Source organism: Astatotilapia calliptera, chromosome 15 (genome assembly GCF_964374335.1).
Source record: "Astatotilapia calliptera chromosome 15, fAstCal68.1, whole genome shotgun sequence".
Classification (NCBI taxonomy): domain Eukaryota; kingdom Metazoa; phylum Chordata; class Actinopteri; order Cichliformes; family Cichlidae; genus Astatotilapia; species Astatotilapia calliptera.
The window spans coordinates 13,079,977-13,100,134 of NC_137436.1; the positions used below are offsets into that span (position 1 = coordinate 13,079,977).

General features: G+C 39.4%; 1 protein-coding gene across 2 annotated transcripts in view; it reads left to right on the forward strand.

Moving 5' to 3' along the window:
• The first annotated feature begins 3,245 nt into the window (after window positions 1-3,245).
• The window catches only part of fndc1 (fibronectin type III domain containing 1), a 40,087-nt gene continuing 23,174 nt past the window's right edge, over window positions 3,246-20,158 (forward strand). For both annotated transcript variants that reach the window (XM_026142269.2, XM_026142275.2), the window contains exons 1-9: window positions 3,246-3,413; window positions 9,504-9,698; window positions 10,927-10,995; window positions 16,157-16,402; window positions 17,758-17,856; window positions 18,046-18,163; window positions 18,303-18,490; window positions 19,075-19,182; window positions 19,513-19,701. In XM_026142269.2, coding sequence (XP_025998054.2) covers window positions 3,341-3,413; window positions 9,504-9,698; window positions 10,927-10,995; window positions 16,157-16,402; window positions 17,758-17,856; window positions 18,046-18,163; window positions 18,303-18,490; window positions 19,075-19,182; window positions 19,513-19,701 — 1,285 coding nt within the window. In that variant the 5' untranslated portion in view covers window positions 3,246-3,340. The remainder of the gene's footprint in view (window positions 3,414-9,503; window positions 9,699-10,926; window positions 10,996-16,156; window positions 16,403-17,757; window positions 17,857-18,045; window positions 18,164-18,302; window positions 18,491-19,074; window positions 19,183-19,512; window positions 19,702-20,158) is intronic.

Sequence of the window (20,158 nt, forward strand, 5' to 3'; positions counted from 1 at the left end):
GCACACTCACCTGCCACTTTATTAGGTGCTGCTCCTTTGACGTAAACGCGATAAAAGCATGGCTCTGTCCTGCCCTCTATCAGAGGTTCAGGTGATGGTGTAATGTCTCTGTGATATTTAGCTTTTTGGGCCATTGAGTACCGCAAGAGCATTGCTTAATCTCCACAGCCTACCTGAGTATTGCTGCTGACCATGTCCATCTCTTTATGGCCACAGTGTACCCACCATCTGATGGCTGCTTCCAGTACGACAATAGACCACATTACAAAGCTCAACTCACCTTAAACTTGTTTCTTGAGCATGACAGTGATTTCACTATACTTAAGTGACCTCCACAGTGACAAGATCTCAATCCAATAGCACGTTTTTGAGAGGTGGTAGATTGGGGCATGGAGCCGACAAATCTGTAACTGTGTGATGCTGGCATGCCAATATGGACCTAAATCTTAGAGGAATGTTTTTAGCAGCTTGTTGGATCTATGTCAGGAAGAATTACGGCAAAAAAGAGGGTCCAAGCCAGTACTAACAAGGTGTACCTAATAAAGTGGAATATGAGTATATATGTATTTGGTATGAGAAAAGATAAGGCGGTAGGTTTCTTTGGGCTCCTCTTTTTAGATTTGAAAACTAGTTATCATTCAGTAGTAATGGGTATCACTGTAAAGATACCAAGAGCGCAACTGTGTGAAAACCTTTGTTTTGATGCAGTGTTCAGATGTGTCTGCAAACAACTGCAGAGAAGCTCTACATCTGCTCGCTCATATAGTGTTCCTCACAGCATGAAACCAAAACTTCAGAGCTGTGAGTTTCTTCAGGAATGCCACTGTTTTCTGGTTGCAAAGGCAGCAGCAGGAGTTCCTGTCACAGCATTGTGATGCTTCAGGTCCTTAACATCCCAGGAGCAGTGCTCAGCACTCAATATTCTGTCAAATATTCTGCTAAGAATGGATTCCAAACAAATACACATATGCTGTGTTATAAACTGAGAAAACAGCATCATAGTCTAAACTGGTTTACACAGGGTATAAAAGATGACTACAACACCCAGTTTTAGGGAGTATCTATGAGCACCTTCAAAAAAAATGATGGAAAACACAGACAACAGCAGACTGAAATGAACAATCCCTGAATTTATCATCTTTGTACAAAGAAAAATAAAGATTCCAAAAGAAGACACACCAGCCAACATGCCATCCTTTATTCTGTAATAAAACACAAATCAATTGTGTTTTAAATAAAGTTAGATATGAAAGAATTCAGTTTAGAGCATAATGCAACAAACTTGACAAATGACAAAAATGATCAACAAAGTAAAGACACAATAATGACAGAACTGGGACACACACTATACTTTAACACCTACTGATATAACTACTAGACAGTGAGTCTCTGTGGATACAATAAATCTGGTGAGATGGCCCAGTATTGTATCATAAACAAACAAAAACTTGCCTCTTCACCGATTACGGGAGTTCCTGGCATAAACAGCCTCAGGCGTGTGTATAACAAGAGAGAACACATTTCTACCACAGTCTCTCTCTCTCTGGTGTGAATGAGTGACAGTCTGTAAGTATCTTTTGTTTAAATTATGTATTGCGGTTTGCACTGACTCATGTATGAGAGAGATAGAGAGATGAGTAATAAAGTAACTAATACTGAAAAAAAAAAACAATTTAATCTGTGCAAATGATCCAAAGCCAGCAGCGCTGCAGACATCAAAGCTGCTTCTTGTTATTATTCAATTTTCAATCTTATTTTTTTTAATCTGAATTTTTGTGCCACTGCTTCCTATTATCAAAGTGTGGTTAAAAACCGCGCCCCTGGCTTAAACCCTTTAGTTCTCTTGTGTTTTCCTCGGGGGAGGGGGTCCAACCCCGTGTTAGAAAGGTTCTGGATGAATAACTTTGATGTAAAAGACATCAAAGTCATTCATAAATTAAGTCACATGCAAATGATTGACATTGTTTTCCAGTAGTGATATGAGCTTTAGCCAGCAGAGGGAACTGTTGGAAAACTGTTGGCTGGGCCCACACTGGTACAGATGGACATAGAGATGTTTTCATGACAATACCAATGGAGACACTCATTAAAATAACTGTCAGTTCAGTCAGTTTTACTACCATATTGTCGCAGGCTGTGCGGGACATTTGCTGTTATAACATTAAAGGTCGAGGGAATCTACAGCAGAACCCAGAAGATTTCTAAGAAATCAGAGAAGCTCTCTTATTAAAAAATGAGTAGAAAATCTTCCTGACTTCAGTGTGGTGGGCACATTGGAAAAGAAATAAACAATATATATTAATAGTTCAGTTATAGAGAAAAATGGATATAAATCAGTTTACTGTAACATGACATCACACTTTTTTTTTTTTTTTTGAAAGGCAAACGGTTCAGATTATATCCAAAACAACAGTGGATAAAAGCCATAGTATTGCTAGGTCAGTGTTTACAATACTCAACAATTAGTTCCAGTTTTCTCCTCAATGCCTCCTTTTATTGACAACAACAGTCTGCTCCATCTAGTGGTTAAATTAATTCTTCGGAAAATTGATGTAATTATGAACTTTGTCTCCACTGATTAGATCATCATGTGATGGAATTTTACTTGGCCCACGATTCTGTTCTCTCACACCTGGTGCACGGATGGTGTCATGGAAAGGTTTAATCCTGGGGTGGATCAGGTGGGCTGGAAGAATAATACCGATAGTCGTATAGACGAAACTTGAGAATATCATAGAGGTTTAAAAGGTAGATATTGGCTTTATTTTTTTAATTTTATTTCTTTTAATAGATTACTGATCCGTAGGTCTGTTATAATCTAGTACTTCTCAAGTCCTCCCATTTGTTTCATCTTTATACCTGCTTCCAGCCTTAAAGCTTTGGATGCAATCATCCTGGTTACCTCCAGAGGGAGACATTTTCTCATTTTCTCTCTTTCATATTAGTATTTTATCCAGAAATTAATGATTAGCTTAACTTCATGGAATTTAGAAAAAAAATATCTAAGTCTCCATGTTTGTAATCAGCACTCTGGCCTCAGTCTGTATGTTTTGTTTTGTTTTTTTGTTAGTTAGTTAGTTAGTTAGTTAGTTAGTTAGTTTTCCTCTTCATAACATTTTATGATTTGAAAAGCAGCCTCGAAATACTTGTTTCAAATCACAAACGACTAATGAGGCATTAATAGTGTGTTTGTGTGCAGGTTTACCGATGTAAACGAGAGGCAGTTCACGGCGAAGTGCAGCATTCCCATCGGCAGATGGGAGGGAAGAGGGCTGATGTGTCCCAGCCCTCTGCATCCAGCTGGTGCGTCGCACCACAGCAGTAGTTCGCCACACTCACCATGGCTTTAGCCACAGGCAGGACGCTCGTGGCACTATTTCTTACGCTTTGTGGGCCAGGATGCAGCTGGGCAGGTAAATCGTTGATTTACTATTTCATAAGCAGGTGCAAGTAGAGCACTTACGTGTATCTGATTATCCAGGTACTGTTGCTTTCTTGTCCACTCGTGAAGAGAAAGTTGAACTTATCAAAGAGGTCACGTGCCTTGTGATTGGATATTTAAAATGCATTCAAAAGAAGCTGTCATATTAACAAGTTTAAACAAAAGGAATCCTAGAATGTGCAGGTATTTGCATGTGTGCACGTCAGTGTCCACGTTTCCATTTGCAGAAAACAAAGTAGATTAAGTGCATCATATTTAACTCACTGGGACGTTTCATTTCAAGCGTGCAGTTTGAGTCATTATCAGATGTGAACGATTTCGTTTAAATGAGAGCTATTAGAGAAAATATGAAGTGACAGCATTTTTCACCCATGAAACTTTGTGGGGGGAAACTATGATGCAGGAGAGTTATGGAACAAGTCCTTTCCTTAGTGGCCACATCCGAAAGTAACTGTGATGCATGGTTAGGAGATGATGACAAATTTCTGGCGACATCATGAAATACTGTGAGTGGTGGCATATTAAATATGGAACTAATTCAGCTGAATGTGAAGATAAATGGCTTTAAAGTGGACTTTGATTAGTGACTAGAAGTGAAGGAGTTGATTTGAGTCACATCATCCATCAGCTATAGTCAGGAATGGCTGGACAGTGAAGCAGATTTTGAACCCAGGACACTATGCAGGTTTTTTGTTGATTCATAGGCTGGCAGGATTTTACTAGAAAGGCGCAGTGATATATCAGATGTGCAGCGAATTTTTGACAAGCACAGAGAGTGCAAACCACAGCTGCACATATGTTTTTGAAGTTTCTTAAGTGCTGTTTGTAAAATCAATTTTCAGGGAAAGTATTCCACATCCTCCAGACAGTGAAAACATTCAAAATATCAAACGTGCCACAAAGCCCAAGGAGTTTCACAGAGGACAAAGGTAATCTTTTTGGCTTGGGCTTAAAGGCCAGACTTTCCTTCACCCTCCCTTCCTCCTCGATTTTATTCAGTTCACTTATTTTGTCAGTTGATCTGTAGACTTCTATATGCCTCCTTCTCAAATGTAAGCGCTGAGCGCATGAGATCACTGCTTTCACTGAATATAGGCAGCTGCCATTTATTGTGGTCCTTTCTCTGAGTCACTTTCTTTTCCATCGTTTTGGAATTCTTTTCAGAGCGTCACATTTATTCACTTCCACATATTTACACCTGGGAGCCCCTGCAGCTACAGCTCACTGTAGATTGGACCAGTTTTGAGTTAAATGGCTTCCTCTCGGGCCTCTCGACAGTAGTTGTTAAGAGAGAGGATAGTGTTACTCATTAGCTTTCTCTGCTCACATATCATCAGCCCGTCACTCTGAAATTATTCACAAAAGAGGACGAGTAAGCTCGTGGGGATATCTGAATACCTCTACAGGGGCAGTGCAGGAAAAACGAAATCTGCCTATCAACTTCTGGAATTTACACAAACTGTGTGAAGAGCACGAGGGACAGGGAGTGAGGAGAAGGAATCATGTCCTTGCAGGTCACTGGAATTTCATTATTCTGCTCCAGTTCACATGTCAGGATTCTTCAAGGGAGACTACATGCAAGAGTTTTAGGATGAGGAGTTTCATAACTTCAACTTTTTTACTTCAGGAAAATAGAGACTTGCTGAGAGGCTTTTTCCCCCCTGCATATTTCTAATATTGCTAATGCTTTCCGTAATCTTAAATCACCTGACCCTATGCCCCTGCTCACCTGCACCTCGGCTGCATATCAAACCTGCCAGCAACAGCATGTCTCGTGTCATGATGTCGTCTCTGGGCACTGTTCCACTTGCTTTAACAAGTACCACCTGGCCTACGAGCACCCTGTCAAAGCTTGATTTGAGCATATTAGATGTGCAGCGAGAAGATAGACAATAAACCAACACTATGAGGCGTCAGACCTCATCACTAACTGCTTTGAATAATTCCTTAGAATAACTTTGGAAAGGTTTTTTATAAAAGCAAAGTCACATGTGAGCACCAGCACAGAAAAGCTAAATATGCTGTTAGATCCCAAATGTTCTGGCCTGCTTCTGATTGTAGATGTCATGTGCCATAAACGTTTTGGATATGGATGCGTGTAACCTGCCCAAAGCTAAGCGCTTACTCACTTGAGGCTGTCGCTTCAAATAAAATCTGTCCTCAGTCACAATTCAGTGGCAAATTAAGCTCAAGTAAACACAATAAACTGGTTGCAGAAAGTCAGGCAATTCAGCGATTGGTGTGACTGACTGCAGTCAGAAAGCAGTGATAAACTTTGGGCACAGTCTCAGTCTGGTGTGTTGGCTTTATCACAGAGTCGATTGCAGGAGAGAGTTTACTGGTCGTTAGAGGTGAGGCAGTGGTGAACTGGTAAAAAGAGAAATGTAGCACTGGGCAAGATTTCACACCTCCCACATAGATGAATGTATGTTCACACAGGCATCTGAATTCTTTTAAACGTGCAAATTCCACTTATTTTCTTAAGACTAACTATCAAAGAAAACGATATTTAGAGTAATCTTGTGGCTTTCTGGGAAAAGCCGGCAGTGACTTGGATAAGAAAACTGATATTACACACGTTTCTAAACACCATGTGGAAACACTTGCGATACGAGCTCTATCCAATGGTTGAAACATCTAAAGACAAGAGAAGCAAGAAAATATTGTGTTATTTAACTCCCTCGGGTCCCTGAACACATAAACACGAAAATAGGTTTCTTAGTCTTGTAATTAAATCTGCAGATTTTTGTCGATTCGTGTATTCTTTCAAGCAGAGCACAAATGCAAAAGACACGTCTTCCAACTTCCCACAAGCTCCAACAATTGGGTGGTTTTCTCCACAATTTTACACCATTTACAGCAATTTTTCGCCTCCAGCCAAGTACAGTTTAGATAATTTGTTTGTGGTGCTCTCTCAGTATTTAAAACTTACATTCAACAGCATCTTTTCAGAATACGTTTTTCATTTATTCTGTATAAAACACAGAACCCACTGTGAACAGAAAAGCCTTTCAGTAAAAACTGCTCACAGCATGCTCTGTTTATTATCAAAAGTTAATGGGACATTGTTTCTGAAAAGGCACGCTGTTGTTAACTCTTTTTTTTCTAATGCAATATTTCTGCTTATAAAAATGGTGTTTATATAAGTGGTATCAGAAACTTCAGAAAAAAGCTAAAAAAAAATATGGACAAACAAACCCAAAACATGTGCAAAATGTTCTTTTCTTTCTTTTTTGTGTTATTTGAGTGGTTCAAGCACATCTATTTTAAGCAACTTAAACAAAATACAGTTGAGCAACTGGACTTCACCTCAATCTTGAGTTTTAACTGTTTTTACTGCTATATAAGGCTCATATACCCACAACACACATGTGCAAAACTTGTGCTAAAATGATTAAAACCCTATAGCAAAGCAGATATGTCTATGCCACCTTTATCTGGCAATTCACTAGCAACTCTTATTGTTGATGGGAGTTTGTGGAAAGTGACATTTATTAGACATTATTAGCGAATTGTTTTGGGGTGAATGAGAGGTCAGGACCTGTGATTTTGATGCAAGGTAAGGTAAAAAAAAAAAAGTGTTCTTGTAAAAGCAGAGCAGACTGCAGGTGCTCCAGCACAAGTATTTTATAGAACAGTTTTGCAGCAGTCATTTGACCTCAGGGCTTACCTCCATGTGCTTCTACACATGCTCATACATGTCTGTGCGTACCTGTGTGTGACTCTTCAAGGGTGCATGTGTACCTCACGTCCTGTATCCATCTAACACAAGGGCCCATGCTTTTCTAGACACACAAGCATAAAAATGAAAAAGGCAGTGACATAATGACCTCAGGCCCTGCCCTCATTCTTAACATAGTTAATACTTTCCACTGTCTAACTCAATCATACTCTATCCATCTTTCCATTTCACATTCACAAACACAGCACAGACAGTGCTATTATATTACTGCACCAGTCTCCCATGGCAACTCCCTGAAAGCAAGCCTTGCTCTGTATGATTAGGATTGGTACAGCCACTATTGCTCAGCTTCTTCCCAACGTGTTTATTCTTGGATATCATTTGTGCATCTGCTGTCTCTGAAGACGTCTTGATTTAATCTGGTTTGCCCTTGGATCAAAAATTTCCTGAGAGGCCAAATGAAGGCTGTCTGGACAGAGGAAAGGATCCCATCCTATGTAACACACAGCCTTATTAGAAGCAGCCTGCGTCAGTGGGGATTGTCATGCACAACTGATGAAGCTTAGTCCACTGTAAGACTGAAATAATGAGTCGACTGTGTGTGTGTGTGTGTGTGTGTGTGTGTGTGTGTGTGTGTGTGTGTGTGTGTGTGTGTGTGTGTGTGTGTGTGCGTGCGTGTGTGTGTGTGTGTGTGTGTGGTGTGTGTGTGTGTGGGTTTTTTTTTAACTTAGATCACAAAATGATATAAGCCATTATCTCAGGAGTTGGTGATGGCTGAACTCAGCAAAAACAAATAGGAGACGATCTTTCAGCACAGGCTAAAGTCCTGAAACAACGCTAAAGGGCTATGAACAGCTGTGACCATCTGGATAACAGAGCTCAGGAGGCCTAAGTAGCAATTATATCTAAATGTTAAAAAGTGAAGATCCAGCTGGGAGAGGTGAATTTGTGATGATACTAAACCAAAAGTGCTCATGTAAACCTCTGCAGGGGAAAGCCAAGGACATCATGACTGTAGCATATCATCTGTTTAGCAAATGTTCCAATGTTATTAGGATCTTTCGATTTAAAGCTGCTATATTTTTAAAGAAAGAGTGCATTAATGGCCGTGCATCTCTGAAAGGAGAATCTGTTTGTGGTGTTTTATGATACAGTTTTGGTTTGTTCTTGCTGCTCTCAAATTTATAGCAGCAGCTACAGACAGCTGATTTCACTAAAAACTGAGTGCATGCCACCTGCTCTGGATTGATTGATTGATTGATTGATTGATTGATTGATTGATTGATTGATTGATTGATTGGTAATTTATTTCAACATGTGAACAAGGCTGGTGGATCAAACAGCAGACAGATAACACAGCGTACGCAGTGAATTTTAGAGCTAAAATTTCCCTGAGAACTTGGTGGACAGCAGACCTGAGTTGAAATAGGCCCATTAGATCAGCGTTTATTGGGTGGATAAAAAAAATACACGAAATAATAGAAATTGTTTGTTACCATTGATCCATGAAAATATAATAATTGGTCAGTTCTGTACTTCTCCGAATAAAGTTTTTTGTATATTTTTGTTTTTTAGTCATCAGAATTTAGATTTTATGAAGTACTAATTGTGATGTCACATTTGATGATCTGAGTGAGATCTGAAATCTGACCGAGAAACGGAGGACACTGGGCAATTAGAGCCAGTTACCCAGCTTTTGTATCTTTTCCGTCTGTAGGCCACACGAATGCAACCAGTGGTTTGCACCTTGTTGTTAACCCTCTGTATTTCCAGTCATGACAGTGTCTCTTGGTTGCAGACTTTGACGATGGTATGCCTACCCCCTCGAGTGTTTTTGACTGAATTAGATGGTATGAAATTGTTCTTATGAAGTTGTACTTAAAGTGAAAAGGCATAAAATACAAATTCAAAACTTTGTATTTTCAACTTCAGATACGATGTCCTCTTCATTTGTCCCGAGATAACAAGGGAACAGATCTGGTCTGGCCATTAAACTGGCTGTCAGTCATGTGTACAGTTATTTTTAAAAATGGTGAGCTGTGTATAAAAGCTATTGTAATTTTTATGCAGTTATTGCAAAGTCTGCAGCGAAGTCTGTTTCTTTGTGTATTTGATTATAGATGTGATGCTAAATATACATAAAATAGAAACAATATTGTATTAAATAATACTTGAAACCTGCAAGAAAGACTTTGGAAAATGTTTCCTGAGTTTGTAAATTCGGTTATAGAGAGGACTATTTTCTTAGGGAGATTTATTTTTGCCGAATTCATGTTTAATGCACTTCCACATTTCTTGCATGCTAAATGCTAAATAAAAAACTCTTTTAAAAAAATGTATGCCCCTGAAATGTATCTTAATGTGGTTTTTGTGTTGCAGCAGAGAAACTCCCACGACCACAAAATGTGAAACCAACATCTGTGGAGAAGGGCCTTAGGGAAAGCTGGGAGCCGTCTATCCATCTGGATGGAAGACCTGTGGACCGCTTCATGATCAGCTCCAGTAAACCCACGAGATCCCATCGATTCACTAAAGCGAGCAAGGACAGTCGCGCTCCTATGTTGGAGGATGTAGGTAAGAAAGAGTCAATAAAAGTTCAAAAAGAGGAGGATGAGAATGTGAGATGTTAAAATCAGATGGTCACGATTCCATAACCATGTTGAAGTTATGCCTGTAAGTGAACTGGAACTAATGGTAAGTGCTGGTAGAGCTGCTAGACAAAAAAAAAAGTAATCCAGGAGAATATAAATGGACACAGAGCATACAAATAAGGTTTGCCTTAAACCGTGAAGTGAGCTCTGAAATCTCACAGTTCTGCATTTTCTCAAGATAAATGCCAAGAATGAGACAAGGAACAAGAAGCAAAGTAGACACTCAAGACAGTGAGGTGTGTAAAAGTGCATGCGTATGCTAACTTGATTAATGATGATTAATCTCTATATGTGGATTAGTTCATAATTGGATGCACTGTCCTAAAAGTTTGCCAGAGGGAAAGCACACCAGGCCATCGTCATCCTAGCTCAGTAGACAGTGGTTGTTTGAGGCTTTAGAGAAGGGGCTTATTTTTAGGTTTTAATAGCTTCTTTTGGTATTTTCTAATCCCACATTGTAAAACTTAAGGTCTTTATCCTTCCATATACATACATACATACATACACTTTGTGTTACTGACTGAGTCCAGCCTGCTTTTGTCATTATTTCATTTTCCTCCATCCTTGGCACCATGCTTCATCAAAGTCTGCAGCCAACCCAGCCCTGCTCCTATAATCCTGTGTTGTGGCCACTTACTCTGTGCATGTGTGTGCGCGCAGCTTATGTGTGTCTGGTGGTCGTTGTGGTGAAGGACTGGGTGGTGCCAACTGATGAAGTCATGCATTGTCTGTGTTTTCAAAAAAAGTGTCTACAGATGCCTGTGTGTTTGTGTTCTTGTGTGTTGCCCAGTACAACTTCTGGTGGCCGCTGTGGTCTCTCCAGCTCCAGCACTGTTCACCGTAAATCTCAAAAATCTGGCAGCCGAGCTCAGTCTCAGCTTCGCCTTTCCAGAAATTCCTTGCAGATCATGTGTTGTTCCCTCAGCAGCATGAGAGCAGCATCAGCTGTCATAAATAACCCCATACTGTTTGCTTCAACATCATTAATGTGTCTGGAGCAACAAAGACAAAACGTCGACCTGATATGATATAATATGATATAGACTATGTAAACAATATTTTAAAAATCAGTTTGTTTTTCTTTTTATCTACAGAATGAACTGCTTCCTTACTAGTTGATATATCCAGATATCCTGTGTTTTTGTTTCTAGACCCTGAATGGGTTAACCTGGATGGCTTTGCTGTGTTGGGCGGTGCACCTGTCAGCAATTTATCAGCAGGTAAACCTAATCAGAGGGCATCATTACCAACATTACATGACAATGGGTTAAAAGCACGAAGAATTGTCTTGAATTCTCTTTCTTCAGGCAATAATCACCCTTTTCTTTATCCCTTTACTTGGTTCTTCCCCACGGGATGAATAAAGGGAAACACTCATTTGTCTCTGACGCCCACATTTCTGTCTATTTAGATAGATGTGTTTTTCTTGTAGGTGAACCATATTTTAAATCTGTTTTAGAGAGTGTTACCTTTAATGACATATGCCACAGTTATTTTTTTTTAAAAATTACCTGTCAGAGATTTCAGTAGACTGTGAAATCACAAGAAATCAGGAACAGACACATTGCTGGAAGCCAATATTGGCAGACTATTTAGAAAGTGAACACTTTGGGTTGCGGGTATGAGTGCCCTGTCAAGCAGGCCTTACTGATTTATCAGGTAAGTGAAAACTAACTGCAAACAATTTTGGTAATTAATTATAAGAGTAATTTATCAAGGAAATGTATTAATAATTGGTGTTATAACATTCTCAAAGGCTGTTAATGTCATTGTGTGGTCAGTCCAAAACGATGTAAGCAGTAGTGATAGCAATGCAAACATATGGCCCTCTAGGACTTATTTGTACAGTTCTGTGCAAAAGTCTTGAACCACCCCATATTTTTTTGCATTTTCCTTCCAAGGAGTCAGACTTTTTCTTTTCTTTAAGTGTCTTGAGTATTAGCTCTCCAAATTTTTGATGATCATTCAAATTTCTTTGTTTGGACATTGGCTCCTTCACTTGTTTTTCAAATCTCGTACCTAACCCTTTTCACACTGAGGAGCAACTTAGCAAAAAGACCTGAGTGATACATCTGGCCCTGCTGTATGCCAAGCCTCATCAGACGTAGTCTCAGTGGAAGGGTGGCTGTCAAAAAACTATTATTAAGGAAGGGAAACAGGGAGAAAAGGCTGGGGTGTGCCAAATTACACAAGAATTGGACTAAAAGTCGATGGCAACAGATCTTATTGAGCGATCAATTGAAATTTGAAATTTGTAGTTTAAATTATCGGCAGTACGTATGGAGGAGGTCAGGAAAGAGGTACAATAGACAGCGTCTACAGTCATCTGTAAAACATGGTGGAGCTTCTGTTGTGGTTTGAAGCTGCATTTCAGTCAGTGGTGTTGGAAATCGTGTCAAAATTGCAGAAAAATGTAGAAAAGTATGATCAGATATTGATCAACCATACAATATTATCTGGAAAGCATCTAATTGGCAACAGCTTCATTTTTCAGATTGACAATGATCTCAAACACACTGCTAATGGGGTAAAAGACAGAAAAACACCAGTGGAACACATTCAGTCATGGATTGGCCTCCCCAGAGCTTTCCTAAGAGCCGTTGTGGTCATTCCAATATTAATTTTCAAGCTTGGTGGAATTCTCCAAACTTTACATGTATTGTGCATGCATGTGCATATTTGCACGTTTCGCTGAATCTCTGTATGCTGTCACTATTTTCCATTTCCAAAGTATAAAAAAAATTAGTGGTGGCTCAAGACTTTTGCATAGTGCTGTACTTTTTTTTTGTGTGCAGCCCAATGTGATATTTGAGCTTATGTCATGTAAATGCTCATTGGTCTAATCAAACGTAGACATGCATCATACTGTTCCAGTGGACAGTTTAGTCTCTCTAAACCACTTAATCGTGGCAGGGAACGTGGAGAAACTCTTTAAAATTCCCTATTGAAAGGATGGGAAGCAGAAAGGAAACCCAGGGCCTTCTTGTTGCAAGGCAGCAGTGGTAACCGCAATGCTAGTCTGGAGTTTCAGTTTTATGTGTTTGAGGCAGAGCTGCTCCAGGAACATGAATAATCATATTTGTTGATTTACTTTTGGGAATGGAGACGCCTGGAAAGGCAGAACAAAGCCAAATGAAAAGTAAGAGCCAAAAGGAGAAGTAGCTAATGTTATAAATCTTCATTTACTATCAGCTGAGAGCTTATTAATAATCTAATAATCTAATTATTAATGATAATTGATAACTCGTTCCATGCCATTTACCAAGCATAGCACTAGAGCTAGCACACTTCCTGCACACTGACATTGTTATATAATGGCAGTGTATACCATCCTGAAGTTTTTTTTAATGCTTTAAATTTACTTTATATATGAAAATAACTGAAATGAGATCGCATGTGTGCAAACTGAATGTTCCTCTTTGTTTGATGAAACAGTTCAATTGTAAAAAAAAAAAAAAAAAAAAAAATCAGCATGTTAACATTTATTGAGCTTCAGTAATGAAAACAAATAACAATAGCATGATTAGAACAGGACTATTAATCAGTCACAGGCGCTTATCAAATGTTAAAGTGCTGCCAGGCAATTTCTGGTAATTTACAACTGCAATTTGATATGCGTCTTTTGGGATGATACTAATTTGCTCATCTAATTTATAAGTCATCTAAGGTACACAATGACTTAGCAGTCTGGTATGCTAATACATAAACTATGGCGACAACATTGGCATTAGCACTGTATATTTTCACTACAGGCTAAACTGATTAGCTCTGCTGGAAGGAACACTTTGCCATTGACTGGGAATTGTTTGTATAAATTAAACTGTGGGTAAAGTGAGTAAGTATGAGACCAATTTGTTTGCAACATTTAGACTTCTTTTTTTAAGGTTGCAAAACGTCAAAGTTTTTGAGGAGCGTCCAAGGACATAACGGAGACATTCTTGGGGACCTCAGTCTGAACACTGAGGTGTGCCTCGCTCTGTTTTTGCTATGATATGCCTGTCTGTCAGCAGGCAAGCCTCATAGCACCTCGGTCCACTGAGCTTCCAGGAAAAGACATAAGGGATCTGGCATTACCAGCACTGTCAAGTCAGTGGTTTAGTGGTTCGTGGCATTGTGACCTGGGCCAAATTATGTATTGTGACAGTTTTCCAGACAGAAAAAAGGGAAGACTGATTAAAACCAAATGGGGATATTTCTGTTTTAAGCTACTCTTGGTATCAGAAGAAACAAATGGAAAGTGCTTGGGATGAAAATTAATTGTCAAAGGGTCATGGCTAGTTGCCATATGGTGAACAATGTTTACAAAAAATACAAAAGCTATGAATGAGACACTTTAAAGTATTATTTTTGGGGTATTTTACGCTTATAGGATTAGTGCAGGTATAGGTAGAAGAACACAATTTTTGTTAGCACTTAAACCAATAGACCTGTTAAAAATAGCTAATTGTGTGTTGTAAAACTATGCATACCCTTACTGCTTTCACTTCAATTATAGGGTAGGCAGCAGCAATGTGCTGCAAATCGAAGGCACTTGATTAATTGATCATCGGCAAGTGTGAGCACTGTAAGCGTGAGCACAGAAAGCAGAGCATAAGAACAGAAATATTGGCAGCTTGATAGTCTGGAGAGTTCAGGCATCACCCATGATATTAAACAACCAGTTGTGGCTGTCGATTATAAGGCCATTTCCAGACAATTTGAAATCCATCATTCTGCAGCGAGAAAGATTATTCACAAGTGGATATCATTCAAGACAGCTGCCAGTCTTTGCAGGAATGGACATCCCAGCCAATTAACCCCAAGGTCGGAGAAAATGCAAAAAACCCAAGAGCTACATCTTAGACTCTACAGAACGAAAACACTGAACATGTATGACTTGTTTGGAAGGTTGCCAGGAGAAAGCTGTTGCATCTGAACAAACCACAAGACTTCTGTAGCAATGTACTTTGAACAAACCACACCAAAGTGGAGATGTTTGACCACAATACATAGCACCACTAGTCTAAAGCATATCTGTACAACCACCTCATGCAAACTGTCAAATCACGGGGGTGGAGGTGATGATTTGAGCTTGTTTTGCAGCCACAGGATTTGGTCCCCTTGCATTCACTGAATGGACCAGGAACTCCCCTGTATAGTATAGCTGCTGAATCATGGGATGTACTTCATTTTTAACAGGATGTATATACTGTTATGAAAACTCTCTTGTTCACATTTTTGTATGCTTTTATTTGTTTACAGTTTTTTTAAAGCCTTGTTAAACTGAAAAGTGTAGTGGGAAAGACCAACACAACATTTGTCCACATTAAATCTGTGATTTGAATCACACATGACACAAATTCTTATTCTGATTTCACAGTTCACTTACTGGAAATGTGTGAAAACACGCAAAGCTGACAGGAAAAGCAAGAGAAGGATTCAGAATGGGGTTAGGGCATTATTAAACAAATAGCCAGTACTGTCTGAATCCAAAGGGAAGACATTCATTCAGCTGTGCTGGCAGTACAGACAGGAGATACAGACATTAAGTAATAAACAGAGTGATCCAAGTTGATCCAAGTTGAACCAGAAAAAACCCCAAACACATGTATTTTCTTCATGGTCTTCTATACATTGTGTTTCCTCATCACATCTTCTTTGTCCCCTAACTACAAAACTCCTTCTTTTTAAGTCACTTTTAGATATGGTGGCCTCATGTAGACACCTATAATCTAATTTGGCTCACTCTACATGTTTAATAGAAAATAAAGTCTTACATTAAAGTATTGATTAAACCTTTTTGAAATGCATCATGTTCACCTTTTTACATCAGCTGACTTATCAGTACTCCCCCAGCTGTGCACGCAGCTGTCCTGATGGGAAACAGAGTGGACCTTTTCCATCTGAAAGTGATTATGGTAAACAGAAAAGGGAGGAACAGATGGAGAGAATGGAAGAACAAAAAAGAGGGAGGGGCAGATGTTTTTTGTTTTTGTATTGGAAATGCTATCGCTAAGCACTGCAGCCAGATGAGAGGGATTGTCTGACTGTCTGAGTCAGTGTCTGAGATGTTGTCCAAGATGGTTTGGATTGAAGCGGGAAGCAGAGCACCAGAAGTTATAGCAGATGACAGGGTACATGATGCAGTTCTTCAGCATTTCCCTTCTGTGACAACTGGCCAGGCTGACAGGCGGTGTTGGATGAGTGTGACAAGTAATTATGTGTTTATCAATAAGCGGATGTGTCTTGAGTGGAAAAGTTATGTGGAAACATTTTCCATGGAGGATAGTTTCAAAAAGGCCCCAAAGGCAAACTGAGCACAAAAACCAGATTATGTACATTGGGATTTTAAAGTTAAAATGAACAGTGCAGTCTGAATTTTAAATTTATTATATCCATCAGCAGGTCCAGTAAGATCTTCACAAACAGTGGTGCCCCGAAATCACTCCTCCGTAAAACGGGCAACCAGGATGGACAGGAAGGCTCAGCTGTCGCCTAATGTCAGAACACACAGGAGGGCACCTCAGTCTTCCTCTGGTCCCAGGCAGCCCGAGAGAGTTTTGGCAGGAGTTCCTCTGCTGGAAAGGAGACGCCAACACTACGCCAAGCCTCAGTCTGATCAGAGAAACCGACTCGCACGCAAACTAAGTAAGAGGGCCATTATTTTATACTACTGATCACTAAATGAAATGATGAAATGAACAAAGCTTTAGGTTTTAGTCAAATATGATGCTGAGTAAGAAATGTCAACATGTCCTTATAGTATTGGAAGATACGTTGTGGTCAAACGTTTACATAGTCATGAATTTCATGCTCATTTTGGACTTTTAATTTCCTTGAACTTTTCTTTTTCCAAGGGTAGAATGATTTTAAACCAGACCTCTTAAAAAAACAAGCATTGGGTAGAGAAACTTGAATTGATTTTGGATTTTCTCTAAGCCACACAGTGCCAAAATTACAGATGCAGGCTCAAATACATACATACACACAACTAATATTTGGTTAAATGCCACTTAGCAAGTTGCACCTTGACCGGACATTTTTGGTAGCCATCAACAAGCTTGTGGCATTATTCTGGCTGGAGATTTGATCACGCCTGTTAGGAGAGTTGATAGAGTTTAATTAAATAGATTGGTTTCATAGCACAGAGTGTAATTTACAAATTTTCCTCATTATTTCATTCACTTTGTGTAGTGCACCAGCACCACTGGCAGCAAAACAGCTGCAGACCATGATACTACCACCACCATGCTTGACATTTTGTACAGTGTTTAGGTTTAAGAGCTCTTGTTATTGTGACCAAATAGCTCAATCTTTATCTAATGTGACTATAAAACCTTTCTGCAGGAGGCATTTTGGCTTATACATGTGGGCAGCTGCAAATTTTATTCGAGCCTGAAGGTGTCAGTTTTGGAGAAGGGGTTTCTTTCTTGGTTATGACCCTCTCAGTCCATTGGAGAAGCGGTTTCTGTCTCCATGGTGATGGAAACTGATGATCTAGGTGTTTGCAGTTGTTAAGAAATGGTTCCAAGAGACCTTCCCAACTTGTGGAAATCTACATATTGGAGCCTGTACATAAACTTTTAATCCTGTGTGGATTAGAGAAAATCCAAAATCCAATTAAAGTTGTGCACTTACTGCTTGTTTTTAAAGTATGTAATAGATGCTTTTGAGTCATTCTACCCTGGAAAAAGAACAGTTCAAATAAATGATTAAAAGCCCTAAATTGCTATGAAATTCATGCCCATGATTACTGTATGTATGTATCTTTGACTGTGACTTTAGGTGGCACACAATAATTTCCTGTGGCAAAGATTACTGAAATAAACCAGCAATAAAAAGGTTAACAACATCTAGAAGGCATTTGGATTTGTCCTAGTTTCTTATTTATTTGTTTGTTTCCTATTGAAAATAATTTAGCTAAGAGGATACATTTTTTGTACTATCTTTAGTTTCCAGAGTGTAAACCCTGGCCGTGCCTGGTATCCCTTTTTTATTCATAGCGTCTGAGTCCGTTCATGTGGTGTCACTGCAGGCACAGAAGGCCCAGGGTCAGAGCAAACCTGCCAACAGACCAGTCACAACCAAAACAACCACACCAGGTACCTGCAGGTTTATAGAGAATCATTCTGTATGTCTTTTTTTCATAGTAGATATAGAAAATCTGCAAAAATTCTGCAAAACTACCTTGCCAAAGTTTAGAAGAAGTCAGGGGATGATGTATATCCAGTGACTTTAATATTCGTTTGGATCCAGACATTTGGGTTTTTATCTCTTTGTGTGTTGTCTAGCTCCACCTGAACATGAGGCCCAGGACATCAGTGTCAGGGTCATGTCTCCTAAATCAGTTCTCATTTCGTGGGTTGACCCTGCTGTCGAGATGGAGAAAGTTGCCCCTGGGGCATCCAGGTGGGCCCTGTTAAAGTGTCAGTTAACAAGGGGGGAAAAAAAGAAAAATGATGACAAGTAGAGAAAAAATAAAACTGAAGTCTAATCTTTCTCAATGGAATAAGGCATTTTCTTCATTTTCTTTTTATTCTTAACTCAGATCATACACAGTTAGGTACAGGGAGAAGGGTGAGTCAGCACGCTGGGAGTACAAGGAGAGCACGCAAAGGAGAATTTTGATAGACACCCTGTCTGCTGACAGCATGTATGAGTTCTCTGTCAGAATCTCTCAGGAAGAAAATCACAGCAAGTGGAGCGACTCAGTCTTTCAGAGGACTCCAGAGTCAGGTATGTGTTGACTCTGTTTGCTGAGAATTACTTACATGATATCTCATAGTGTATGATGCAGTAGGAGTCTGTAACTGTGTGAAAGAAGTGAAGGGTTATAAAGAGCCAAAACCACTGACTTTTTTTTAATAAAATGAAAACAGAAATGATTTTTTTTTTTTTTTTAAAAATACAAAAGGCAATTCATTCTTGCACAACCCTTTTAAGCTTCTTTCCTCATACCACATCTCTTCACATTCGCTGCCTATTATTCCTTTTTGATATATCAGCCTAGGTTTGGCTGCTGCGCTCCCATTATTGAAGCTTTTATACCACGTTTCAGCTCCTGAGCTGCAGTTCATTGGAATGTCAACATTTACTGCCTGGCTCACAGTTTAGGTCTCCGTCATACACAATCTCAGGGGGCACGATCTGACAGTGTATGGCAGCAATATTTTCCTCAGTTGTAGCCTTCTGGCACAAATATCCTTACTGTTTTTACATGCTTTAAGCAGCAATTTCCTCACCCTTTATACTTTCTGTTGCCTATGCTACTTGTTTTCCATCCTGTCTTTCCATTCACTTTTACTCTTCACTTTCACAAGCACCATCTGGGCCACCTGAGAACTTTGAGGTCAAGCCATTAAGAGGAAAAGGGACTGCTGTTGTAGCAACATGGGATCCACCTGAAGAGCCCAATGGGAGAATAAAAGGTCAGACCATTATAATGAAACTATTGTTATTATCATGATGGCAAAACATAACAATTATTCATTTTCGTGCCATGATTACTCCACCTACGTTGGTGTTCTATGTTGGCCACGGATCTTTCACCCAGTGACAATATTTGCATTGTTTATGGATGTGTCCTACAAAACAAAGTGCAGCATGCTGATGTCACAGGGCTAATCTTTGCTGTGAGTTTACTGTCACTGTTGGAACAAATAAAGAAAGCCAGCTAATGCTTTCCAGACATGTTGAAATAGCATCAGTATTTTCTCTTGAATGATCTCACTACCTTTCCAAACTTCTCTTTCAAACAGAGTTCATCTTGACTTATGTCCCTGCCATGAAGCCTTTTGAAACAAAAAGCGTGAAGTACCATGGAAGCACCACGACAGCCACCATAGATAACCTCACACCTGGAGACCGTTATATTTTCACCATTAAGGCCACCAATAGGAAGGGACAAGGACCACAGAGCAAGACCTTCAGTGTCGCCATGCCAGGAAGTAAGCATATTTGATAATGTAATTATATAGTCACTGGGGAAAACAGTCCTTGGAGACTATGCCACATGTGGCACAGCAACTTTGGAGTTGTTGCTTCAAAGATGGGGACCAGGTCTGTGACCACTTACAGTCAGTTGCTGTCTTCAAAACAACCTTGTCTACCCTTTTGCCATCTGTTGCAAATCTGTTGCTGTCTGAATACACAGAATTTCACAATAATCAGAAATTTACATAACTACTTATGGCCATAGTCCAGCCAGAACCTTATAGATTTAAAACATAAATACCAAAAAATTTCCACAAATAGTAATATAGTTGCTGCAGGACTCTCAATTTAACTGATTTAAATTAAAATTTTGTAGGCACTTGATAACCAGGCTTTTGTTATAGGGATATAACCAGAATGCAACCAGTTTTCAGCAGTTATTTCCAAACATTTGCCAATCTGTCTTCCAAC